The sequence below is a fragment of the Neomonachus schauinslandi genome, chromosome 12, assembly GCF_002201575.2.
Source record: "Neomonachus schauinslandi chromosome 12, ASM220157v2, whole genome shotgun sequence".
Taxonomy (NCBI): Eukaryota; Metazoa; Chordata; class Mammalia; order Carnivora; family Phocidae; genus Neomonachus; species Neomonachus schauinslandi.
Window position 1 is genome coordinate 76,450,192 of NC_058414.1, and position 27,726 is coordinate 76,477,917.

Genomic DNA, 27,726 nt, shown 5'->3' on the forward strand with positions numbered 1-27,726 from the left:
GGGGAGGGGGTGTGGGGGGATGGGTTAGCCTGGTGATGGGTATTAAAGAGGGCACATATTGAATGGAGCACTGGGTGTTATTTGCAAACAATGAATCATGGAACACTACATCAAAAACTAATGATGTAATGTATGGTGATTAACATAACATAATAAAATAAAATTTAAAAAAAAATAAATAAAAATAAAAAGTTGTTAAAAAAAACAACAGAACATTAAATTATGAACCAAAGACAAATTTTCCCGAAAAACGAATAGAGCTAAGACAGGTGGAAAAGAACAATACCCAACCTTTACTGAGTGCAAACATTTTTAAGAAAAAGAAAACTGAGCAGTGAAGGGACTAAATATATCACTGGTGAGCACTTTCGGGGAGGAGTCAAAAGGTAGAAAAAGACACCGCGCAGGACTGTAGACGGCCAATACAGGCTATTTACTTAACGTAATCTAAAGTTATTGTTAGGATAGTTCATTAGATATTAAGTCTTCATCCGTTATTTCTGCTTTCTCGCTATTTCTTCTTTTTTTTTTTCTGGGTGCAGGTTCTACGTATAGCTCAATTACATTACAATTAACGATGAGACAGACCGCAAAATAAAATATGTAAGAGCCTGTCGAGGGCTATTTCTATATCTTTTAATATGGGAAATTCATCTTCACCCCATATTCTTAGTGACACTATTTTAGTGACAAGGAAGCCAACCAGACGTTCCATTTATATTTTTAGCAGTGGATACTAAGGATAAATTCCATCAAAGAGTTCTGTTTTAAACAATCCAAGTCGCCCGAACTTTGCTGATTATTCTAGCGTCAGAACACTTTCTATTTGCTTAGCACTACTTGAAATCTATGACTCACAAACGCCAGGGCATGGAATCCTAGCAGTAAAGAACAGGTGAAAAGTTGTTCCTAGTTGTGTTCTGCAGGCGCATACAACTCCCGTCTTTCCCTGTGCAAAAATCAACAAATAAACAGAGCCACCGCATTTCAGATTCTCTTGCGCACCGTTCGCAAGGACCACTGGTTTTTGTAGTTTCTACGTGGGTAACTGTCAAGCATATTAATCCCTGTTGGGACGGAATGAAACTACACTTCCCATAAAGGCGCGGGGGCGGCCTCCCGTCGGCCTACGTCATTGCTTCAGCCAACCAATGACAGCTCCGGGCGGCAGTGAGGCAAGCGCCGTCAGGCGCCAAAGTGGTTTTTTTTTTCTTTTTTTTTTTTTTTTTTTTTCCGCCGAAGCTGAGCGGGTGCTGCTAGCGGAGGCGCCATATTGGAAGGGACAAAACTCCGGCGACAGCGAGTGACACAAATAAACCCCTGGACCCCCTCGTTCCCCCAGCTCTAAGGGCCGCGATGTTGTACCTAGAGGACTATCTGGAAAGTGAGTGGGCGGCGCTGGCGGGGGCCGTCTGTGGGACCTGCGGGCGGGCAAGAGCGCGAGTGGACGGGCAGGCGGGATGGCGGGAGGGAGGGGGAGGCGGGGGATGTTTCTTTCTCACGGTAACTGGCAGCCTCGCTGTGGGCTGCCGGCTCCTTCGACCCCCCCGACGCACGCACGCAGCGACGTAAGCGCGTACTTTCGCCGTTGGCCCCGCCCCTCTGACGGACTCTCCCTTTGACAGTGATTGAGCAGCTTCCAATGGATCTGCGGGACCGCTTCACGGAGATGCGCGAGATGGACCTGCAGGTGCAGAGTAAGTCGGCGCGTTTGCCCGTCTTGGCCGCGCGCGTTCAGTGCCAGACTTACTTGCCATCGACTTCATCGCCTCTGCTATTTGACTCTCCTCCGGCTCACTGGCTAGTGCATAAGGAGTTGTAAAAAAGAAAAGGCAGTGCCGAATCTTGCCTCTTGCTTTCCACGCTGCTTTTCTCCTTGCTTTTACAAGAGAAGGAGGCACTAGGGCACGTGTATGTGTTCCTTTCTCGAATTCAAGACTCTGCAATAAAAGTTTTTGTACCTTCAGTGAGAACGTAGATATATGTCTTAATGCACATCGGTGTAAATGTTGAGAAGATTTTGACTTGAGCCCTTACGTATGGAACATAGATTTCAGCATTTATACGTTTGTTAAAGTTCGTTCTATTCAAAAATTTTCAAGAGCGGAAAATACAGAAGCATAGGTCATATGCGATTCTTTAGTGACCCTGGTGAACTTGGAATGTCACATTTTGAAAAGTTACACATTATAGGATACATTCTCACTTGTCAACAGGATGATATTTTTTCAATCAAAATGCGTGAGGGAAATAGATTTTACTGTAAAGCTTCTTATCTGTTGTAATAAAAATTTTGACTTTTTCTTCTATCAGTGATAGCTTGGTAGTCTGGTTACTTTTTCCCCAAATTAACCTTGTTCTTTCATAGAGTGATATTTGGTTTATGTGATCATTTTTTCTGTGAAGTCTCTAAAAAGGGGTTTATGGTTCAAAGAAAGTAAAGAGTCAGTGCCTTTGGAGATAAGAAGGTATATACTTAGAGCAAAATTACACTTAAAATGAGTACAAATATATGTCCACCATGCTCTGAAAGAACTTCATAAACCTTCCCCTTTAAGAAATGAATGTAATATATCTGTTCCAGTTATCTTGTAGAGCTACTATATTAAAAATTAAGAGTGCAAAATGAATTATATGGTACATAATTAAGATGTACAATTAGGTGTACCCTTATGGCTGGATGTTACTCTCTTTGTTTAGATGTAGGTACTCCTTAATTAAATTGTCTAAATGATAGTAATGACTGGCCTTCGTGAGGTCTATCCCCAGATAATATGTTTCTTGGTCCCATTTATTCCAGCTATGTTTAGGCTATATACATAAAATGTTTCTCAAGGCGCCAGGTTGTTTTCTTAGAAAAGTAGAGGTGGAGGAAGATCTGGGTTTTGGGGTATGATTGGGAGGAAAGGGGTATCATGGAGAGACATCAGAGAACCAGCATTCCTTGAGGTAGTTAAGGACCTGTCCTTTCTCCCTCTTGCTTCTCTACCCCCCTACCCCTCCACGCACTTCCATGTCCATTGTTCATGAATATACATTTCTCAGCCTCTTGCCAGTTTCATGTGGCCATGCTTAATACAAGTTGATACGATATGGAAGCCTTCTTTTATTCAGTGGATTGTAGTGTAGAAGTATGAATTGTGTATTTCTTTAGCTTGCTCACAAAATTCATTTTAACTTTAATGTAGTCAAAATGCTAAAGTAGGGGCGCCTGGGTGGCTCAGTCATTAAGCGTCTGCCTTCAGCTCAGGTCATGATCCCAGGGTCCTGGGATCGAGCCCCGCATCGGGCTTCCTGCTCTGCAGGAAGCCTGCTTCTCCCTCTCCCACTCCCCCTGCTTGCATTACCTCTCTCGCTGTGTCTTTCTCTGTCAAATAAATAAATAAAATCTTAAAAAAAAAATGCTAAAGTAGTGTTTTCTACAGGTTTTGATGTCAGATAGATCTGAGTTTGTATTAGAGTTTTACTGACTTATTTTTTTACCTTGACCATGGTTTTCATTGTCTATAAAATGAAAATCATCTGAGGATTTAAAATAACACAGTTAAATTAGAATTTATAGTATCTGATACAAAGTAGAAATTCAATAAAGGGTAACTGTTATTTTATTCTCCTTCATTATCATTACAAATTTTAAATTCTGTTGTGATTTGTACTTAGATTGTATAAATGAGAGGTTTTATAAACTTACATTTTATAATAATTAGAATTTTGTAAAGTTAATAGGTACTATGGATTAACAAAAGAGACTTCTTTGTAAAATAAGTTAAAATTGCTTATTTAAACAAAGGAAAATTTTTTAAAAATTAACTGTAAGACTTCTTAGAATCTTTAAAAACCTATTATATTATTGCCGTGAAAAATCTCCGAAAGGTTTTCCCTCACTTACATAGCAACAGAATCACTTTTTTTTTTTTTTTAACTTTTCCTTTTTTAGCAGACATGGAATGAGATGACTATTCTTGGCACACACTTAGGGAAAAACTTATCTAGAATAAATAATATAGTGTATAAGTGAACAAATGATGTACTTTCTACTGTCAGTCATGATACGAGATGATGGGGTGCTTAATGCCATATAGTGAGAGGTTAAAATCTTTTTATTACTTTTTCTTATTAAAAGAAACGTGAGGATTATCTAGTAGTACTCTTAATAAGAAATTGTGCTTTGGTACATTTGGCTGATTTAATGCCATTAGCTTTTGACCCAAAGGCTGTACTATTGAAATACTATGGTATAGAACCTATATATGTTGTTGACTACTTTGACTACTGGAAAAATTTTGACATAACAACAAATATAAATTGTCAGAGAAAATTGTAACTTTTTTTTTAACTAGAGTAATTAAAGCATTTACATAATCAAAGCATGACATATTTAAGTTATTGGCCAAGTGAAAGAGTGTATGTTGTCAGATATTTTTTTCTTTCCCCAAATCAAAGCATGTATATTTAGTGTATGAATTTGGTCATCTAAATATGAAATGTTTTTATTATGTCATAGATGCAATGGATCAACTAGAACAAAGAGTCAGTGAATTCTTTATGAATGCAAAGAAAAATAAACCGGAGTGGAGAGAAGAACAAATGGCATCCATCAAAAAAGTATGTTCAACACTCTGGATGATCTATCAGTAAATATTGGGGTCCTCTGAGAAAGATATTTTAAAATGAAATTGTTTTCTGGATATCAAAATGAGGGAAAGTTATCAGTGGCTCTTTAGGATTTAAATAATTTGTTGTGTTTTAGAGCTTCAGATGTAGGAATTTTTAATCATTTTGGAAATTTAAAATTTGTTTCAAAAATTATCAACTTTTATTAGAATTACAGAATCATAAAAAAAGTCCATTTTTTTCTTTTATTTTATTCTGGTTACAGCTAATTAAGGTTGCCTTGTCTTCACAGATATTACATTGTCTTCCAATTTTGGCCACAAACTGGGGTGAGAATTAGCTGACCTTGAAGCATATTTTACATATTGCTAGGTACCTAAGTTGGTAGAATCACAGAAGAACACAATCTTAAGTGTTGAAAGGATCACAAAAAGTCTTTTAGTTTAAAACTATAAATCTGTATATGAATGGAGCCTAGAAATACAGAATTCCTTGAATTTTGATTAGTCTTATAGTACTTACAGGTCTCTTCCAGATTAGAATGAGTATCAGATCTCTTCCCAAGGTTTGCTTTAAATGTATAACCTAGTGTATTTGGGATACATTGGAAGAACTACATAAAAGACCTGGGTTTGGTTGTGACTGCCATTTTTCTGTGTGACATTGGACAGGTTCTTTAATATCTCTGAGTAATAATGGCTCCCTCATCCCCAGCCTTCATAGAATTGTTCAAAAATCAACTGAGAAAGAAATTTGAAACTACAGATTTAGAGAATTTTTTCTTTATTTTGCCACATGGGGGGAAGCACATAATTGGTCCTGGCTTGGAAGAGGCCTGGTGTATATGAGTACAGATAGCATCTCTGTGCAGGTGACCCTTGAACAACACGGGTTTGTACTGTATGGGTCCACTTACATGTGGATTTTTTTGATAAATACAGTATAGTACTATAAATACATTTTCTCAATAACGTTTTTTTCTCTAGCTTACTTTATTGTAAGAATAAGGACATAATACACAAAATACACATTAATCTGCTGTTTATGTTATCAGTGAAGGATTCCAGTCAACAGTTGGCTGTTAGTAGTTCAGCTTTTAGTCAGAAGCTTATATATGGATTTTCAGCCACATGGGGGACACACTGTTCAAGGGTCAGCTCTGCAACCCAAAGTCAGTCTTCATCCCTTTAATCTATTAAGTTTTTGGTGTAGTACAGCTTGTCTATCTTAACAGTCTAGTTCTCCATGTAAATTGATAGAATCATGTTTTTGTTCTTAAATGATTTGCTTTATACTGAGGAGAAATCTAAAGTATAGATTGAATTGTATGAATTAATCCCTAACTTAAAATGAGAGTTCCAGAACAATTGGAAAATAGGGACATGAAGACCAGAATCTTTTCAGTAGTTATACTTTGATTAAAAAGTTTTAAAAATGGGGAGAGCAAATGTTCTTTATAAATTAAATAAATTGTAACATTTTCTTTGAAAGAAAAAGAACTATTCATTAGTTCACATAACTTTTACTAGTTTAGAGGCTAGACTTGGACTGGTATTTAATTTTGCTTATATCTTTTTTAGGAATGCTGAACATCTTCCTTTAATTCTTGGCCATTGTACATAATTTCTAATCCTACCCCATCCCCATCCTATCCTTAACTGGGTTTTTATTGCTAATGTAGGATGACTGACATTGAGTATAAGGTATGATAATGAAAATGCAGTTATATGTGCTGAATACACATTTTTAAATTATTAATTTATTCTTGAAATGAAAATGTTTTTATTCAGGATTACTATAAAGCTTTGGAAGATGCAGATGAGAAGGTACAATTGGCAAATCAGATATATGACTTGGTAAGTAAAATTAATGTGCATACTATGCCATAAGTACTTAAATTATGGATTATGTTTTAAGTTTTGTTGGCTTAAATGTTAATAGGAAGAATAGACTAAATTTGAAGTATTGCTTTCTTGATCCCATTTCATTTGAGGTTTCAGTGTCTATTTTTTGGTTTCTTTGTGGAGAAGAGTCAGAGTCCACAGTTTTACTCAACAGTTAAAAACCTTACGTTTTAGCCAAATTTACATTGTTAGATTTTAGCTGATGTTAGACTTTTTTTTTTTTAACAAGAATTGGTGTTTAAATTTATTTTACTAATCCTTATCTTAAGGTAGTATATTTACTTACCTGATAAATCATCTTGAGATTGTTTCTGTGGTAAAATACACATAAGATTACTGTTTTGACAAGACTTCTTCGTTGCCTAATTAAATGAAGAAGAGCATCATTTGAGTCCGTATTAAGAGATAGTACTCAACTATCTATAAAGTGATGTCAAATAGATAGCACTCACCAACTGGCTCAGGTGGCAAAAATGGGAAACACTTGATTAAACTTTAAAAAAAGGTTCTTTTTTGCTGTAGTAGTACTTGAAAAAGATTGAAATCACTGTAAGACAGAGGCAGTATTTCTCAGAGTGGTATAATTATGATGCTCTCTTTTATGTAAAGGATCTTCTAAACTATATACTTTAGGAAATACTCATTTCTGGTTCTGCCTCAAAGCAAGTTAAAGCTAAAAACAAATGGACACTTATGGCCAACTTTAGCATATAGATTTCATATCTATTTTTGTAATCTTATCTGGATACAGTCTCATTACTGAACAAGTATATATAAATATAAATGTTATTGGTAAGACACAAGATAAAAGGTACATACCACATATGGTGTACATTGTAAATGCTTATAGAAAACTAGAAAACATTTGTCATGTGATGCCATAGGAAATGTTTCCTTGTTCTCATATAGTGGAAATTTTTAATGGCTATAATAACCTAGGCTCTTTTGTTCATGCAGTGATTTTGAAACAATTTGATAAAAGATAAAATGCCTTTAGAAAGGCAGAGTAAACTATAGCTTGATTTACTATGGAATTGGAAAGAAAAGTTCTTAATTGTTTTGGTCTTGAATTATGTCTATAAACACAGAAAAAGACATTTATATTTGAATCCAAGAGAAATTTGTTTAGTAACATTGCTCCTCATATTTAATGAGTATATATGTCAGTCTTTATTTAGAGACTACCTGCTTTTTAAATCTTATAGCTGTTTGGCTATGCTCTTTGTTCATATTTTGTTATTTTAGTACTTTTTATACATTTAAAAAATTTCAATGTATATCATACATTTAGAAAAATATGTATAATATAAGTATGTTCTTTCTAAATATGTGTGGATTTTTGGTATGTATCTATCCATTATTTATGAACCACACTGTTTATTCACTCTTGTGCTTTGTATAATGGAGTTTTATTTGCATATAACGGAGGAACAAAATGAAAATACTGTAAATGGCTTCTGTTCTCAAGGTGTTGGTAAATTAGTTGGGAAGACACGCCCACAAACTAAAGTGAAGAGCCTGTATAGAAACATGTAATAAAGATGAATGCAGTTAAATATTAAGTATCTGGTAAAAAACTGAACTAACTCATGTTGAGTATTGTTAGTTTCTTAGAGGATATGAGATGAGTTTTGAACAGAATTTATTCAGAAGCTCTGGGGCCTGGATTAGGTGTTGTATTGAGGGGAAAGCAGTTCACTCGGAGATATGGATAAACACAGAATGAAAATAAAACTTAGTAAATTCTTTGAGGAGGATAGATTTTTTTAGGCTAGGGAGTGAGGTAGTAGAAGGTGATGTAATGAATTGAACGAAATGTAATAAAAAGCAAGTGTCCATAATGGATCCAGACAGACATGAGTTCAGCCATTTCACTGACAGCAGGACTTTGGATAAGTTACTTAATCCCAAAACCTTAGTTTTCTTATCTATAAAATAGCAATATTAATGTGTGCCTTACAGGCGGATGTGTACAAATGTCTATAAAATGATCTTAGCTTGTGAGAGCACCACACGGTGGATGCGCACTTCTTCCTTAAAGGTTCTCTCCATCTTCTCTAAGAGGAATTTTTCATTTTCTTGGAGCACAGCTTCACTTTCAGCTCTTCCAAGTGGCACCGGTTTCTTCCCCATTCCCCCAGTTATTTCCAGGATGGCCTTTTGTCTTTCCTTTACTCTTCCTCCTTCCTTCCTCCCTCTCCCATTCCTTCCTCTGTCCTCCCTCTCCCTTTTTTTTTTGTGACTTTTCTTTTCCTCTCCCTCCTTCTGTTCCTTCCTCTTTTAGCACTCCATATTAAATTGCTATTTCAGGTGATCATGACATCCTTAATATAAAAATCCATTCTTTTTTGAGACTTAATCGTCTATATTGTCCTCCCATCTTTGTGACCTTCTGCCTTCTCTGTGGATATCACTCATAATGAGGTTACTGTTCCTCAGGGCACTGTCTTTGACCTGCATTGTTTTTTACTATATTCAGGTGATCTCACTCAGTGGTAACTCCCTTCCCTTCTTCTACCCAACTCCAGAGGCCAGGAAGACCAAATGCCACATGGTGAAGAACTGTTCTGTCAAATGCCAGTTTTTCCCCCCTGCCCCACACACAACCCAAGCTGTGAAACATTCCTCCATTAATTATCCGGGTGTTCTCTTAGTTTTAGGAATTATACATTAATGATTCCTCAAGCTCAGGCTTCTCTTCTGAGCCTATTCATCTTAACTGAGAATTCTCAGGCCCCGGAACTCAGTGTATTAATATTAAGATTTAACTCTTAGTCTCCTCTTTTCCTTCTCTCACAGGAACCACTGATCTTCCAGTGATTCACATTGGGATATTGAAAGTCATCCTCGTCTCCTCCTTGTTCCTAGCCTCCCCACATTTAGTTAATCAACACGTCTTGTTCATTTTATCTTCTAAATATCTCTCATTACCCCTTCCTCTTCATTTCTGCAGCGTGCCACAGTTCAGGAACTTTTTAAAAAAACCTGACTGACATGCTTTTCCTTCAGTCTTTGCTTGGGAAACTTTCTTCATCTTTCATAATCCTGCATGTGCAGTCTCTTTACTAAAATCACCTTAATAATCTTGATATTCATGTCATTTATATCTAGGAGAAGAGATTTGATCACTTAGAAAAGTCACACAAGAATGATTTACAATGGGTGATCCTAATGTGGACTCTGATATTATGAAAAAAAAAAAGAATGATTTAAACAAAGGATTTATTTTCCTCTCATATAAAGTATTTGTTGGAGGAGGTAGATCAGGGCTCGTATGACAACCCCGACATCATCAGTGTCCCGGGCTGCTTCTAATCTGCTCCTCCTCTTTTTTGGACAGGTAGAAGAAGAATTGCAGTAAGGGATTACTCAAAAGGGCATATTTTGCAGTTCCTTTAAAGAGTCTTTCTGGAAATCTTACCTACTGACTTCTGCTTAGGCTTGGCTCCCTGTAGCTGCTTCTTGAAATGTTGCTTAACAGGGCACATTGCCATCCCAGGGGTGTGGGGGTCTGTCAGTAACGAAGGAGGCTATTGAGTAGGTACTTAGCACTTAGTGCCTTACCCTACCCCTCAACAGAATCATACCAGCTTCCAAATTGTTGTTATCCCCATGATTTTATTATTATTTGAATTAAATGGTAATTATTTATTTACCTTTTGCTTGTATGTTTGTCTCCCCTACTATAAATGTCAAGAACTATGTTTTTTTTTTTTTTTTAGATTTTAGTGTCTTCAGACTCTATGGTAGTTATTTCTCAGTAAATATTTGTTCAACAAAATCGCCTGAATAGGTTAGTAGAAAAGAAAAGGCATTACATGATTCCCAAGTTATGAGTCTTAGGGATAGTTTAGTGGTGTCCTTTATGTGAGATATTGTAGTTGAGTGACATTTTCTCAAAAGATTAAATAGAGTCACATTTTAGTATGCTAAGATTGACTTGGTTTTGATGGACAAACAAGGGTAGGCTACAGTGCAAATAGCCCCTTCTCTTCAAGGTATGACTTTAAACCAAGAGAAGTGAAAGTAATGTAATTCAAATTAGTTTAGTTTCCTTTAGAATCACTTTAGGAGACCAAACAATCCTATAATTTATGTCTTTGCTCAGATCTTTTCAGTATCCCTCTCTTTAAATTGTTCTCCATTTTTTTAGTTTCTTTAGTTTAGATAGATTTCTTTCTTTGATACATAAGCTCATTTTGGAAGTTCTAAAACAGGCTGTATAGATGTGCCTTCAGCGAAAGGGGCATTTTTTTAAATATTAAGACTTATTGTGAGGCACATGTTTTATTTAAATACCTTTTTTATTTAAATACTTTGCACTTTATAATTACAAAATATTTTTTGGCTATTTTCAGTTCCTTTGCTTTTAAAGAGATTCCTTTTAAATTATGAAAACATTCAGGAAACACTATTAGACCTTACTATACAAAGTAATAACCGTATTATTTTCATAAAATAAAAAATATTAGATTTCCTAACCAGGGCCCTTGAGGGTATGTGAGATTCTTAATCATTCTGTACACTTAGAGCCTGGCCCAATAGATAGTTGAGCAGTGAACAGAAGGACAAAAAAGACTTTCGAGGTGATCCAGTCCAGCGTTTCCCAGACCTTAATACTTGCATCCCACCTTCAAGGTTTTTAGATTATCCATATCATCTGTACATCTATTTACTAAGTAAATTTTTAAATGAAATTTATTTAAGAGGAAAATTTATTTATTAATCTGATGCTATTAACATAAATGAAAAACTGGTATTACTTATCACAAATAAGTAATTATAAAATGTTAAAAAACAACGTACAGCCTCCATGGAATGCTTGTGCTTTGTGCGCTGCACCACATTGCAGGGTGGCTGGTGGTATTTGAACACTTTATGCTGGAGGGTAAGAAATTTACTTTCGCAAGTAATTGCAGTTGAGCATAAGGGAATTAATTGCCTTGTTCATAGGGAGGTTACTAAATGGATTTACCATCTCATATTAGTTATATTCCCCAAAATATCAACAGTAAATATCCAAGTGAAAGTCTTTATAAATAGGAAAGAGGAATTAAATTCCTATAACATTTAACTTTTGAGAGCTTAGAAAGCTAAGTGCTTCAAAAGTGAGTGGGTGCGAAGTAGTGTAAATGTATAACTACAGTAATTTTTAATCATAGATAATTTATCCAATAGACAGTGGTACTTCTATTTATATACTTCTACATAGTGGGAGAGTGTAACTTTTCATTCATTCAGCAAATATTCTAGAGCTCCAGCAATAGCAGTCTCTGCTGCTAAGTGGGCAGTAATGACACAGAGAAGCAATGAATATAAGCAACTATTAAGTAAAGATTTGTTTAGATTTTGATAAGTGCTATGAAGAAAAGAAATGTTGCGGAGAGAGGGATAAAGAAGGAATTACTAGGGGAGGCTGTTAAGAATGTAGTCAGCAGGAGTGGTGTAGTCTCAGGAGGTGACATTTGAGGAGGTACTTGGAAAATGAGAAAGAGCCAGCCATGGGAAGAGAGCATCAGGAAGAACATTTCAGGAAGATGGTGGACCAAGTGCCACGTCTGAGGTGGAAGAGTGCTTGGAGGGTTGAAGCAGAGAAGAGGCCAGTGTGGTTGGTGTATAGTAAGGAAGGAGAAAGGTGGTGCTGAGAAGGAGCCAGGCAGGAACCACCACATGCAGGGTCTTCTAAGCCAATGGAAACAGTGTGTTTTTTCTTCTGAAAGGAGTAGGAGGCCACCTTAAACAGAGGAGTGAGGTATACCTTAGAGGAAATTGTCTGTATGCCTTTGTTGTTATGGTAATTTCAAGTAAGCATGTATTATTTTTACAGATTTTAATGTACAGTAATTTAGTATATAATTATGTTTGATTTTGCCCCTCAGTGTTTTACATAGCGTGGTATTTCATTGTATTATTTTTATTGAAATACTTTACTTTTAAAATCAGTCATACACTTTTTATACCTATGACTAGTATTGTACAGATTACTTCATTTATTAAGGAAAGAAACCAGATTGCATAAATATCCACAAATGAAGAGATTGTGGTGGAATTACGGGTTCAGTAGAACAAACTGAAAATTTATTTCAGTAGTTGTTTTAGTGGAAATGAGCAACCAAAGAAAGGCTATCCTGTTAAAATAATTTCCTTCTAGAATCCTGATACTCATAGTCATTAAACACTTATTTGTGTTTCTCAGCCAGATGTCACTGTCATCAGGCTGTATTAGATTACAATACCTAATAAAGTTGATTTATGTATACTCTGATAAAATTTGAGCTTTTAGTTAATGCTTGAATGATTTTAGCAGTCTCTTACACTGCTCAGTACCCTTGAACTTGCTTCTTTTTTATATCCTGGCCTATACCTGAGATGATTATATTTCAGGTATACATTTTACCTATAAATTTGAGAATTCTTCATCTGATACTCTGGTTAAAGAAATATATTATGTGAGTTTGACCTTTTGACTTGTCTCCTATCCTTATTGTCTTTTAGGAAGATTAGATGTAGTTTATATGCTAAGGCCTCAAATATTTGATTCAGCCTAAAGGTGGATCAAATTTTCACCTATTATAATTCAGAGATGTGAAGAATCATTTTCATGATTTATCAGAGAAATAATTTGCCATCATGGTTGCTTTTTCTTCTCCAGTTTACCCTCTTTATTCACTATTACCAGATCTTTTCACAGTTAGAAATTTATCTCTCATTGCCATTGATTTCACCTTAGAACTTTATAAAATAACTTGTGCTCATTCTGAAAGGGCAAGCTAGACATTTAAATTTTAGAATTTGATGGTATTGGAAGCCATCAATCATGTAGAAACTTTTTGAAAAGCTGTATTTAGTTCAGTTTGGTTCCACCAGTGACACATGTTAAAATTTGAAAATTGGAGACCAGAAGTCAAAAGGGAAAGAATAAAGGATTACAACTCTATGCTAAAATGTTAAAATATGAGGATTTTTTTGTTTCATGCGGAGGACGCATGAAGTGTGACTTACTTATCTTTGTGATCATCAAGATCACAAAGATTAACAAATAATGTTGACAGAATTTCCTTTGGCTCTGAAGAGGTCAGAAAAAAAGAGAATTGATTTAGAATTAAAGCAGTTATATTTGGGGTTATGAGATATGATTTGGGTCTGTAGAATAAGGAAGCTTTTGTGGTTGGTATTTATTGACCTTAAGTGGGGAACAAATCAATAATTAGACTCTGTGGTCAGCCTTGTGCTAGGAATCTGTGGTTAATGGAAACTCTCAATTGGAGTAGTACCCTCTCTAGGACGATAAATCAGTCTTACGAGGTGTGTGTGGAGGAGTAGGGCAATGTAGGTTTTTGCTCTGCCTGATACCTGTGGGGCCATTATGGCAATCTGCCAGAATAGGTGCTTCCCCCATTCAGAATCCTGGGGGCGGAGGAGATGCGCTCTGCGGGTTTCAGGCAAGTCCAGCTGAGCTCTTGCTATGGCTGTTTAATACTGTTGAAGTACTCTGCTGCTTCATAGTTTGAGTTAAAACATGTGGTCAGCTTTCTAACTTCTGATTTGAGTTAGTACAGTAGCAGTGACTCTAAGAAAAACAATTCTCGTTGCCTAATAATTGCTTCTAATATTCATCAGTTCGTCATCTTTTTTTTTTTACCTATCCAGAGGTACGAATGACTAGAAGCTGTCTTACAAAGCTGCCTACCACAATGTGGTTTAGGCTTTTCTTGTTTATTTTAATTATGTATTTGTTTTTAGAATTATTAAATCTTTGGATTCCATTCCTTTTTCTGAGCTGCTAGTATTGGAAATTCCATGATTATTTTCCATGCTCTCATGTGTAATAACCCTTATTGGTCCTGTCTTTAATATACTGAAGCAGTTCTTCAGTACAGGGGTGGAAGGAGTTAGGGGAGGGTACATGATGTCTTCATCTCACTCTGACTCTATCCTCCTGACCAAGATTCTAACACTCTGCCTGTCTATACTGTATATAACTGTTACAGGCCACACCATACTTTGCTTTTTCTTTTTTCTCTGGGAATCTTGTTTGTCTTCCTGTCTCTATTCATTCTTTAATTGTTAATTTTTCTTTCCATATATTTGAAAACAATACATTCTTCACCCTCTACCTCATTGACCTCCTTTGTGTCTGCCACAGCCCATGGTTATATATGTATTTTTTTATGTACTACTTCTAACTCTTTTCCAACTGTTGCTTATTTGCTATGTCTAGGGTATATATATGTAAAAACATTTATTACGTTAAAAAGCTCACATAAATCTTAATTTGTCAGCCAAATTGTAATCCTATGAAAGCAGGGATCCTCCCTCATTTTTCATGTATTTTCCATTTAACCCAATGCCAAGCACAACTCTCAATATTGCAGGTAATAAAGGTGGTGGAATGTTTTCATTGCATTAAGGGGTCTTGGAATTTAAATATGAGTATTTTTTCTGACTTCCCTTGAGATTAAATTTTGACAACGTAAGAGATATTCTTGAATAACTGAGGTCTGTGTTCACACTTTATTATTGGAAGGGAGGTTCCATTAAAGGATGCTCAGTTACCTGCATGTTCTTTGAATAGGAGCATTTGTCCATAATACGTGCCTCTACAGGATTTTAAATATTGTAATACGCACTCTGCCAAGCTCTGAAAAATAAGTTGTGTGTGAAAATGGACAGAAAATTGGGTTTTAAATTATTGAAAAATCACTAACCAGTACCCCACTGGGTGCTGTTAATATACAAAATACAAGTAACAAGAAAACATTCTTACTTTTCAATTTGAATTATATTATTCTGAGCTAAAAAACAGTTGGCTGCTGCATGCAGAAGTTAGAGGGCAATGTTAGGTATAAATGGTGAAGAACAATTTCTTACAACTAGATCAGATTTAAATCCCTTTTCCATAATGCATTAGCTATTGCCTTTGGGCATATTACTTAACCCTTCTGAGCCTTAGTTTCTTCACTTATGAAATGGAGACAGTAATAACCTATATCAAAAGATTAGAGCAAGGGCTAGAAAAGATAGAAGAGCATCTAATGCACCAAGCACATTATATGGCATCTAACACACACAAATTGCCGTTTGCTACTTTTTTCTTTAGGTGCTACTTCTCTCCTTCAATTTAGGTACACATTATTTCATTCTTACTTAATTTTTTTTTGCTTTCATGATGTATCATAGACACTTTGATATTTGTAAGAAAGTCCCTCTTAATTATTTAACAATGATCCACTGGGAATCTAGAGTTTGAAAAAAGATGTCAATAATGTAACAATATTTTTCAAAAAAATTGTTTTCTTTGTTTCACTTCAAAGTGGTAAATTTGAAAAAGTATTGAAAAAATATTTACTATAAACCTTAAAAAATTAAGACTTGTTGCTAGTTTGAGGTATTATATAATTTTCTGAAGTCAGTCAAGAGATCTCTAGTTGAATGAGAAAATAAAATTTACCACCTTCACCAGGGCGGTAGTATTAGCAATAAAACCATTTAAACCAGGCTCTTTGGGGAATGGAGTTTTCCATCTAAAAACCGCTTTTGTTTGAACCCTCTACATAAATGTTTACAAGTATAATGGTTTACTTTTCTGCCTTAGAGAAATTTATGTATAGAATATAGTAGCCTCTTTGTTTATAGACTAAGGATCTTTCATTCTTCATTCTAAGTAACGGTTATAGTATGGCAGTGTGGTGGATAGCCTTATTATAAGTAGGAGGAGATTAGGTTGAAAGTAATCCCAGGGTATACTATAAAAAGTTACCAACCCTCCTGCACTTCCTCCCCCCCCCCCCCCCCGCAGTTCCCAAGTATCAGTTTTGTTTAGTTTCACATCTCACTTCTTCTGAATGTTTTCTAACAAATTGTGATTCTGGTTTCTTAAAACTTCAAATTTATTAAGGGAGACTTGAGAGATTATTTCATCTAGCACCCTCATTTCATAGATTAAAATACTGAGGTGTAGGTTAATTGACTTGCTCAAGGATACTAAGCAGAGGCACTAAAAGAAATAAAGATTTAGTTTTCCTCATTAAACTGACACTTTAATAGTGTCCCAAATTTTGGTGGTTATCTTTGATCTTCTTTGAAACAGGTAGATCGACACTTGAGAAAGCTGGATCAGGAACTGGCTAAGTTTAAAATGGAGCTGGAAGCTGATAATGCTGGAATTACAGAAATATTAGAGAGGCGTAAGTAAAATTTACAGTTTTCCATCAATGTTGGACAGTCCATGTGCAAATCACGGAGGAGACGCTTGTCCCACGGAGACTTCTCAGATCCTGCGCTTCTGTGGATGGTGGCAACTGGGTCGGACAGCGTGGACTCTAGCAGCTAGAACTGTCTGGGTTATGGATACGGAGAGAGATGATACAGGATATCGTACACTCACTCTTTATTAAAATCACATGTTAAGTCATTCCATTTTTTCATATGTGTATATGTTAGTAAGATGAGTGGTGAGAACGAAGACTGAAAGAAATATAACCATCTAGAAACAAGTTAACCATCTGTCACTAAATGTATTGACTTTGCACTGCCTGCTGGATACACTTAAACTCTGAGCAAGGCTGTTATTTTTTCTTCCTAAGAACTGCCTTAAGGCTTTTCCTCAACTGTGTTAGTAAGAAAGCTTTTAGTTGATTCCAAAGCATTTCCTCTTTTTCTCAAAGAAGTAAACTTTTTCTTATCAGTAAGAAGCCATTTTAATATTTCTTTGTAAGGTTCTACTTGATCTCCTGCTATAATTTACCTTTATTCTTTTTTTTTTTTTCTTGATGCATTTCTTCAGCAAGAACATGTACTTGTTTCTACATACTGATGAAAAATTTCTTTATGGCGTTAGATTATGTGTATATTTACACACTCCCTAGGATAGGGGAACAACCTAGTCATGAATCCATCTTGGTATCCACAGTTGCATTTTTGTATTCAAAAGTAGATCTATCACTTCAGATGATAATCTAATTTATTTGTGATACTTTTATTCCAAGGAAACCCTATCCGAGATTAGTAAGTATTTTGAAACAAAATGTTCTATAGCTACTCTAATTTTTTTTTGAAATGCTAATAATAACTGTGAATAACATAATTCATGCCTATTCAGTACTGCAGGAAGGTTAATGAAGCATCCTCTGTAAGGACACAGACACACAAAACTAAATGAAATCAAGTTATAAAATCTGCTCCACCCTATGCCCTGCCATAATTTCATCTCAAGGGATCAAGATAAACCCAGAAAACTTCTTTAAAAGTATTTTAATGCTTGGCGGTAGAGATTCTGTGCCTAACTTCTTTTAGGAAGTCTTTACTATCATATATTATTTTAGTGATCAAAGAATTTTCTTTCATAAAGTAATGTCCCATCCACCTGATACTTTAGGATCTCACATAGAAAGATCTTCAACCCAGTATAACTAGTTTGAGTTTTTCAGATCTTATCGGTAATGGACTTATAATATCCATTCATCCACTTATGTGGTACCCGCTGTCCTGAATTCCCCAAATAGACATTGACATGCCTTGAGCTGTTTTGTACTTAAGGTGAATAGTAAGGAGTGGATTACATATTATTTAGAGAGAGGATGAAATTGGCTCAGGGTGAAATTGGCAGTGGTGATTCTCTAACGTGTTTGACTAAAATGATACAGGCATATGCATTAGGGCTTGCCAGTCCTCTGCTAGGTGAGGGTACAGAGTGCCTGTACTTGATTGACCTGTAAAGTTCTGTGTTGACATTGAATGGAGATGTATCTCTCTGCATTTCTTTTTTAGGGTCTTTGGAATTAGATACTCCTTCACAGCCAGTGAACAATCATCATGCTCATTCACATACTCCAGTGGAAAGTAAGTTTGGTTTAGGGCAGCTAAAATTTTCAGTACAATTAAAAATTCATTATATTACCTGTATATTCTTTTTAATTAGCTCCATACAACCAACTGAGGGAAAAAAAATATCCTTCCCTTCCTTTTATTTTGTGAGATCTACTTTTTCCTTACAGTTCCTGGTAAATTTACCTTCATCATTTGGGAAAAGTGTATTTGATTTGGGAGTAGAGTGTTTGCTTTTCCTGGAATACATTGAGGACAAATGTATGGTATTAATAGCAGCATATACTTCCTACATACAGACACCTGATTCTCTCTAGAGAGTGTTATAACTCAAGCCAAATGATAAACTACATGATGGTGGGCTCTTTGTTTTTTATCTCCTTGCTTTTCCTGTGCTTAGCCTACTGTTTGGCATGTAAGAAGGCCTCAGATGGTTGGTAGGTTGGTGAGTAAATGAATGCTTGGTTGGGTGTTAGCCAGCTAGAAGACTGTATCAGTGTAATTTGTGACAGATCACTTTGATATGAAAGAAGGGTTGATTGAAAACTATTCAAAATTGTAGATAATGTTTTGAAAACAAAATTCTTCTTATGTTATATGTGAAATCATGGTGCATCATGGGTTATCTGTAGTACTTTGCTACTGAAGTTTTTTTTTAAATGTGTGGGAAGGCTCCTCTTTTTTTTTTTTTTTTTAAAGATTTTATTTATTTATTTGAGAGAGAGAATGAGAGAGAGAGCACATGAGAGGGGGGAGGGTCAGAGGGAGAAGCAGACCCCCTGCTGAGCAAGGAGCCCGATATGGGACTCGATCCCGGGACTCCAGGATCATGACCTGAGCCGAAGGCAGTCGCTTAACCAACTGAGCCACCCAGGCGCCCAGGAAGGCTCCTCTTAACAAAACAGGTGACACGGAGAGTTCTGCTTGTCCTGTCCTCCAGGAAAACATACTGTTCTGTATTCCATGAAGAACTCAGAACATAACTGTACTTGTTTATAACTGAATGGAAGTATCATATCTTGTCCATAGTCCTCTAAAGTTTAAAAACACAAAAATTCTTTATTTATATTCAGAAAGGAAATATAATCCGACTTCTCACCATACAACAACAGATCATATTCCTGAAAAGAAGTTTAAATCTGAAGCTCTTCTATCTACGCTTACATCAGATGCCTCTAAGGAAAATACACTAGGTAAGTTTATTATCTCAAATAGGAATGTTTGCTTTTTGTTTGTGTTAAAGAAAGGGCAAATGAAAGTGTTCAGGATTAACGAATCATACAGATTTTTTACTTGGTTAAAGTCCACATATGGGGAAAGAAGAAAAGGAAAAATGGGACATGAAAATTTTATAGTGACATGAAAATGTTAAATTTAATGATTATATCTGTACTGGGAAATAATGTATTTTAAGCTCACTAACATTATGTTCTCTCCAACCATTTTTATGTCTTCTTTAATTCTACATAGGATGTCGAAATAATAATTCTACAGCCTCTTCCAACAATGCTTACAGTGTGAATTCCTCCCAACCTCTGGCATCCTACAATATCGGCTCGTTATCTTCAGGAACTGGTGCAGGGGCCATTACCATGGCCGCCGCTCAAGCAGTTCAAGCCACAGCTCAGGTAAGAAGGAAAAGGTTTGGAAATAGCAGGTACATTTTGTCTGAATCGTGGGCAAACTCCAATAGAAACAGGAGTTCTTTTACACTGTATAGTTTCATTTTTAAATCATGGTTTTATGATATCTGACATTTTCTTTGATGGAACTTACGTGCATTCGTTTGCCTGATTGATCATGAAAAGTAACAAATAGATTCGTGCAAGCTCACGCAGATCCCCTCACACAGTGATGGCTCGTGATGTGCATGGTGTTGACAGTGAGCCACACACCTGCAAGGACAGTACTTCGTCCTCCCTCCTGGTGCCTCACAACTCACTCCACCCTACGTTTGTTCACTGCTGTACAGTTTATATTCCAAATTAAGTTACCAATTCTGTAGCTCCTCCCTGTGTAAAAACTGATTTCAAATCTTTACATAAAACAGCTTAAATTACAGTGATGAAATTAATGGTTTAAACAAAATAATATTGGGTAAACCAACATAACACTGTAACTAGTAGGACTGAATAAGAAAAGCTGCATATAATACACCTATTAATATTATCAATGAATGTCTATTGAAGATGAAAGAGGGACGAAGAACATCAAGTCTGAAAGCCAGTTATGAAGCGTTTAAGAATAATGACTTTCAGCTGGGAAAAGAATTTTCAATGCCCAGAGAAGCGGCTGGCTATTCATCATCTTCAGCACTCATGACTACATTAACACAGAACGCCAGTTCATCAGCAGCCGACTCACGTAGTGGGAGAAAGAGCAAGTAAGTTGCATTGGTACAGTAGCCCTGTACTTTTACTAAGTATGCCCTGTACCAGTCTACTTGGCATCCAGCTGGGCTTGGATATACAAAACAGGTAGATATAATGGATCAGGATGAACTTTGGGGAGGCAGGAAGGCATGACATTTTCATTCACACTGCCATACTTTGGAGGAGTAACATCTTTAAAAGGTGTTAAAAGTCTTTAATCTTTCTAGAGTCTTATATTGGGTATAAATGACTTCTGTTTACTTTCTTTTGTTCATTAAGACAAGCCATTTTATGGAGCTTTTTTCCTTTATAACCTCTTATTTGTCATGTGGTTCAATGTAAATTAATGTATAAAATACAAATTTTATCCTGGGAATTTTTTTTTAAATAAAACTCTTCATTTTTATTAAAAGTAAATTGTCTTAATTCTTGGTCTTATGCCCCAAAAATTGAAATTATGAAACTACCCCTAGATTTTGTATATGAGACTCTTAGGATGATTGTCTGCATTATCTTAAATATGAAAATTTAACAGCATCTAGTACCATCTATTTCAGGTATCTGCATTTGCTAGATATTCAGACACAATAAAAGCTCAAATGGTAGACCAGAATAGATTACCTAATAATTGCATCATAATTTATTTTTAAATGTATTGTATTTCCTGTGAGTAAATCTCTTAAGGAATGATCAATCTAGAATTATCACAAAAGTGCTAGATATCTTAAAAAGTAATTCCTCTTAATGACTCAAATTTATTATAACTGCTGATAATAAATTTCCCTATTGTTAAAATATAATTAGCATATAAATATTAGTAAATTACTTGTGAATTTTAACACTGTTTCCTGTCTTACACAGGTAAGTATTCACATGTTGATTGATGGTCATGATCATTTTCATCAACTTCTCTTGTGTATTTGTATTTTAGATTTTGATGAAGAGTATTCAGTTTGCTTAGAAATACAAAGAATGTCTGGCAGGAAGGCATAACCAGTACTAATTCTTAAAACTATTACCTGTAACTTAAGTCAATGTTAAGTAGTAACAGTTTAAAAAATTATCGTTAAAACATAGTTTGAAAGAAAGTTTTTGAATATCTTTATTCTCCAGAAAACAAATAAACAAAACTCTCAAACAAAAATAAACTGTTATGAAAAAAGTTGCTCTTTGTTGCTCTTAAGAGTTGTGCCTTTAAATCTGTGTATCAGGTTATTTTAACTTCATGTTAAACGTTAATTTACACGTTTAATGTCATTTCATTTCATACCACTAATTTAGTAGTTACTCTCCTGTAACTTCTTCTGGATGCTGAGCAAATAAAACTGATGCTGTTTTTTCAGAAACAACAACAAATCTTCAAGTCAGCAGTCATCATCTTCCTCCTCCTCCTCTTCCTTGTCATCATGTTCTTCTTCATCAACCGTCGTACAAGAAATCTCTCAACAAACAACAGTAGTACCAGAGTCTGATTCAAACAGTCAGGTCGATTGGACTTATGACCCAAATGAACCACGATACTGCATTTGCAATCAGGTAAAAGTCTGATATGTCTATACAAGCATAGTCTGAATAAAATAGAAAACAGAGAGCGATTTCATTTTTTAACGTGCTCTTTTTCTCCAGTTAAAATTCTTTTGCTTTCTTCTATAATTTTCTTCTGCTTCTTATAAAATCACATTTGCTGAAAATACAAAGAGTATAAAGGAATGTGTAAGTCACCCATAATCTCAACCCTCGGAAATAACCTATAATTAGACATTTTGATTTATCACTACTGTATACCCCACATGCATGTTGTCTTAGTCTGCTCAGGTTGCCATGACAAAATACCACAGACTAGGTGGTTTAAATAGCAGAACTCTATTTTCTCACAGTTCTGGAGGCTAGGCAGTCCAGTATGAAAGTGCTGACTGATCCATTCCTGGTGAGGACTCTTTTCCTCGCTGGCAGAGGGCCCCCTTCATGCTGTGTCCTCACATGGTGAAGAGAGCTCTGGTGTCTCTTCTTATAAAGGCACCGACCCTATTGAAAGAAGATTCCACCTCTGTGGCCTCATTTAGCCTTTATCATCTCACAGACCCTATCTCCAAATATAGTCACAGTGGGGGGTAGGGCTACAACACAGAAATTTGGGGGAGAGGTGCAAACATTCAGTCTCTTACACCTGTGTACACACAGATGCACACGTGTGTGTGTGTGTATGTATGTGTGTGAATTTGATGAGTTGGATCACAGTATATGTAACACATTTTCACAAAGTCATGTGTACTGAACATCATTTTTCTTAATTTTTTTTAATCTTCTCACAGTTATGTGTTATACTGTGTGTAACTTTTTAAACCAATATTTAGCTATAGGTTTTTTTAGTGGTTTTAATTTTTTTGAGATTACAAATAACATTATGGTAGGCATTTTTTATGTAACCCATTTTATACATCTAATTTCTAAGATAATCTTTTAGAAATAAAATTAAGTTAAAATATTTGTTGGAGACTACCAAATTACCTTCTGAAGTTCATTAGCAAAATCTGATGAGCATGCCTGTTTCCTAAACCCTGTCCAGCACTGGATACTATTTTGTCTTGAAAACCCTATACCAATCTGATAGTTTTATATCACACAATCATTTCAGTTTATGTTAGTAGTAAAATTGGATGCTTTTTTGGCTATTTTTATTTTTTCTTTTATGAATTAACTCATTGGTGTTGGCCAATTTTTCAGTCATTTTTGTCATGTACATTATAAATACTTTGCTTGGTTTAGGTTTTTTTGTTTTGTTTTTAATTCTGAAATTCCAGTTTTATGGAGTAATGACTGTCAGTCTTTTTCTTTATGAAGTCAGCTGTGGGGTATATGCTTACCTCCTTGCCTTTTCCCCATATAAATGCATCTTGCATTTTTTTCCCATTTGCAAATGGCTTTGTCTAGCTCTTGATATACTTCAGTTTCTTCACATTTAAATCTTTAATCCATCTGCAAAAAAAAAAAAAAAACTTAATCCAACTGCAGTTTATTGTGTTTAATGGTGTAAGTTGGCAATGGAATTTTTGAGAATTTGCCATTTATTTTTTTTAATTTTATTTTATTACGTTATGTTAATCACCGTACAATACTTCATTAGTTTTTGATGTGGTGATCCACGATTCATTGTTTTCGTGTAGCACCCAGTGCTCCATGCAGTACCTGCCCTCCTTAATAACCATCACCAGGCTAACCCATCCCCCCACCCCGCTCTCCTCTAAAACCCTGTTTGTTTCTCAGGGTCCACAGTCTCTCATGGTTCATCTCTCCCTCTGATTTCCCCCGCTTCATTTTTCCCTTCCTTCTCCTAATGTCCTCCATGCTATTCCTTATGTTCCACAAATAAGTGAAACCATATGATAATTGACTTTCTCTGCCTGACTTATTTCACTTAGCATAATCTCCTCCAGTCCCATCCTTGTTGCTGTAAAAGTTGGGTATTCATCCTTTCTGATGGCTGAGTAATATTCCATTGTATATATGGACCACATCTTTAGCCATTCATCTGTTGAAGGGCATCTTGGCTCTTTCTACACTTTGGCTATTGTGGACATTGCTGCTAAGAATTTGCCATTTAGAAGTTTGTTAGGTTTTCTCCTGTCACCTGACAAACATTTTTTTTTTTAAAGATTTTATTCATCCATTTGACAGAGAGACACAGAGAGAGGGAACACAAGCAGGGGGAGTGGGAGAGGGAGAGGCGGGCTTCCTGCTGAGCAGAGAGCTGGACGCGGGGCTCGATCCCAGGACCCTGGGATCATGACCTGAGCTGAAGGCAGACGCTTAATGACTGAGCCACCCAGGCGCCCCTGACAAACATTTTTTAATATTAGTTATTAAGAAAGTTCTATAAAGATTCTGGCAGTAAAAGTAGATTACCTACAAAAGAACAAAATCAGATTCACCCTAGATTTCCCATCTATAACACCAAAAACTAGTTGATGAAATACATCTGTAGAGCTTTGAGGGAAAAATCTGAGTGCCCCGCCCCCCAAATTTTTAACCAGAGAAGTTGTTCGTGTGTATAGAACCATATACAGATATGCTCACTCATGCAGAGAATCAGGTAGTATACTATCTAGTTATAATTCTGACTGAAACATTTCTCAGTCCATTGAGAACTTAAATTAATTCAGGGATTACAAAGTTGTATTATAAAGTGCTGGTGATGAACAGCAAAAAGAAAAATGAGAAAGGGCAGATAGTAAATTGATTATAAGTTTAGAAGTTTCAACTGTTGACTGCAAAAATATAAATGACCCAACATGACCCAAGAAATGTCATGTACATTATAAATACTTTGCTTGTAAAGCAAAGTAAAAGAAAAAGTAAAAACCTTAAGTAACCAAAAAAGAAACTTAAAGTCTTTACAAAAGAAACCACCCACAAAGGTAATTTGTCAAGGTTCTTTCAGATTTTCAAAGGGCACATAATTTCTGTGTATTTGCCTCGGTGCCCCTGCCCAAAAATATCTTTTAGTAAAAAGCTATAAATCTTTATAAACTCTTTATTAAAAAACTATGTACCTTATTTCTTAATGCAATTGTATATTCACCTCTGTTTTCTAACAGTATCATCAACAATTTGGATTTAGGTGCTTATCGTATAGTCATAATAAAAAATATTTACTTTTATTTTAACTAGGTATCCTATGGCGAGATGGTGGGCTGTGATAACCAAGATGTAAGTATTAAATTTTTCTATTTAGGAATGAAAAAAATCACAGATTATTATTACTTGAACATTTTTCTTATTTACGGTATCTCTCAGTCTAAGAAAATAGGTCTGCAGTTACATTAACTATATTATATTAATGCTAGAATATTTCTCTCCAAAACAGGGTAGTGTCACTTCATGTGTTCCCAGTTTAACTCTCTAAAAGCTAGTTTTATGGTTTCATGTGCACATTATAAATCTCAAAAGGTGTTATGTTGTATGAAAATTAGAAACATCCTCCACCTTCTTTGCTAAATAATACTGTGTTTACTAGAATCCAGTTCACTTGTCACGGTGAAAAACCAGCATTTTTTTTTTTTTTTTTTAAGATTTTATTTATTTATTTGACAGAGAGAGACACAGTGAGAGAGGGAACACAAGCAGGGGGAGCAGGAGAGGGAGAAGCAGGCTTCCCGCGGAGCAGGGAGCCTGACTTGGGGCTCGATCCCAGGACCCTGGGACCATGACCTGAGCCGAAGGCAGAGGCTTAATGACTGAGCCACCCAGGTGCCCTGAAAAACCGGCATTTTAAGACAGTACATTCTGTCAGGAAGCCTGCCGCTAGCGGGCGTAGGGAGGGGTATATGAGGTTATTTTCCTCCTATCAGTGTAGTGTCTTCTATTGTACTCTGCAGCTGTCAGCTGATAAGAGCCCCTTCTGATATAAAAAGTAAAGGAGGCTTGAAAGAAAAGAACTACTTTTTTTTTTTTTTTTAGGTAGCTTAATTTTGGTTAGAGATATATTTTTATTGGATGCTGAGAATCTTTTTTCTAGTTATTTCACTTCCTCCTCACCTTCACAAACTTCCAGCCCCCTTTGTTCATCTTTTCCTGCAGAGGAATTCTAAAGAAGAATCCATAATGTCAGAATCCTAAGGTTAAAATAGCAGTTTAAAATTTTTTAAACCAATCTGAAGATTGAGCAGGGTTGGCTTGGTACATTAAAGTTTGTGCTCTCCTGACCTGACAGGGTCCCGACAATGTGTTCATACATGAAGAGAAAGACTGTCCTTCCACTTCCTCCTTTAGAATCACTTGTGGGCTGATTATTGTATAACAGTATTGCCCAATCATTCCAAGACCACTACTGTAACCTCCCGGGCAGTTAGTGAAAATGATGCATTTCTGTGAATACCCCATCATACTCTCTGATCCCTCTCATTCCCACTTACGCTCTTCTGAGTGCTAAGATTTTCCGTGGAAGCGTAGAACTGCTTAATATGTTATAGAGTAGAATCCCTTATCTCTGCATATCTCGGAATAGATCTACCCAGAGAGGAAATCCAGGGCATCCCTTTGTTTTTCATTGCAGCCAGGTTATTCTACTTTATGAGGAAGTGAATAAGGCTGAATATTAAATAAAATCTGTAAAATGTATTTACCTTCTTTGTGAGAGACCCATCTCATTTCTTGTCCTTGAAAGTTGGTATCAGCTTACTCTGGCTTAACGAGAATAAGTGAACTTTTGTTCATTGCTTGGGATCATGGAAATAGATGACATGAACCTCTGAGTTAACAGAGATGCATACTTTTTCTGTGCTTCCATTTCCTTATCTTTGAAACCTATCAGCTGGATTCAATGATCTGTAAATCAGCTCCTAGATCTAAAAGTTCTGTTTCCATGAATCATATTATTAATATTCAGTCTAGTGGGCATATTACACTCTGTAGTCTTTGGAGGTATTAAAAACTATTTCTCTGCCATTTTGCTTTCCAGTGCCCAATCGAATGGTTCCATTATGGATGTGTTGGGTTGACAGAAGCACCAAAAGGAAAATGGTACTGTCCACAGTGCACTGCTGCAATGAAGAGAAGAGGCAGTCGGCACAAATAAAGGTGGTCGTTTCATTTGAGGAAGAAAAAACTTCAACTAAACATTTTATATAGGACTTGAAAAAAGAAGAAAAGAGAAAGAAGACACAATGCATTTCCAGGCAACCACTTCAAGGATTTACATAGACAATCCTGTAAGATCTTGAACTTGAATTTTATGGGTTGTATTTTAATAATGTAAGTAAATTATTTATGCACTCCTGGTGTGCTATGAATATTATTCCAGTTAGCCTTGGATTATTTCAGTGGCCAACATATGCAGACATTTGTACTCCTCAACCATTTTCTCAAAGTAATGGGCATTCTATAATTTAGACTTCAGAGAATTCCAACGATGAAGATTTTAAGAAAAGTATTTTATATTCAACAGGTATGTTCTGCTGCATGTACTGTACTCCAGAGCTGTTATGTAACACTGTATATAAATGGTTGCAAAA

The 27,726-nt window shown here is 35.8% G+C and overlaps 1 protein-coding gene across 1 annotated transcript; it reads left to right on the top strand.

Moving 5' to 3' along the window:
- Positions 1-1,217: 1,217 nt before the first annotated feature.
- ING3 (inhibitor of growth family member 3) lies at positions 1,218-27,726 on the top strand. Its single transcript, XM_021699326.2, has 12 exons — positions 1,218-1,384; positions 1,626-1,697; positions 4,505-4,605; positions 6,405-6,470; positions 16,609-16,705; positions 18,288-18,359; positions 19,418-19,537; positions 19,815-19,972; positions 20,534-20,727; positions 22,060-22,252; positions 25,385-25,423; positions 27,174-27,726. Exons 1-12 carry the CDS (start codon positions 1,357-1,359, stop codon positions 27,288-27,290), a joined length of 1,257 nt encoding a protein of 418 aa, XP_021555001.1. The 5' UTR covers positions 1,218-1,356; the 3' UTR covers positions 27,291-27,726.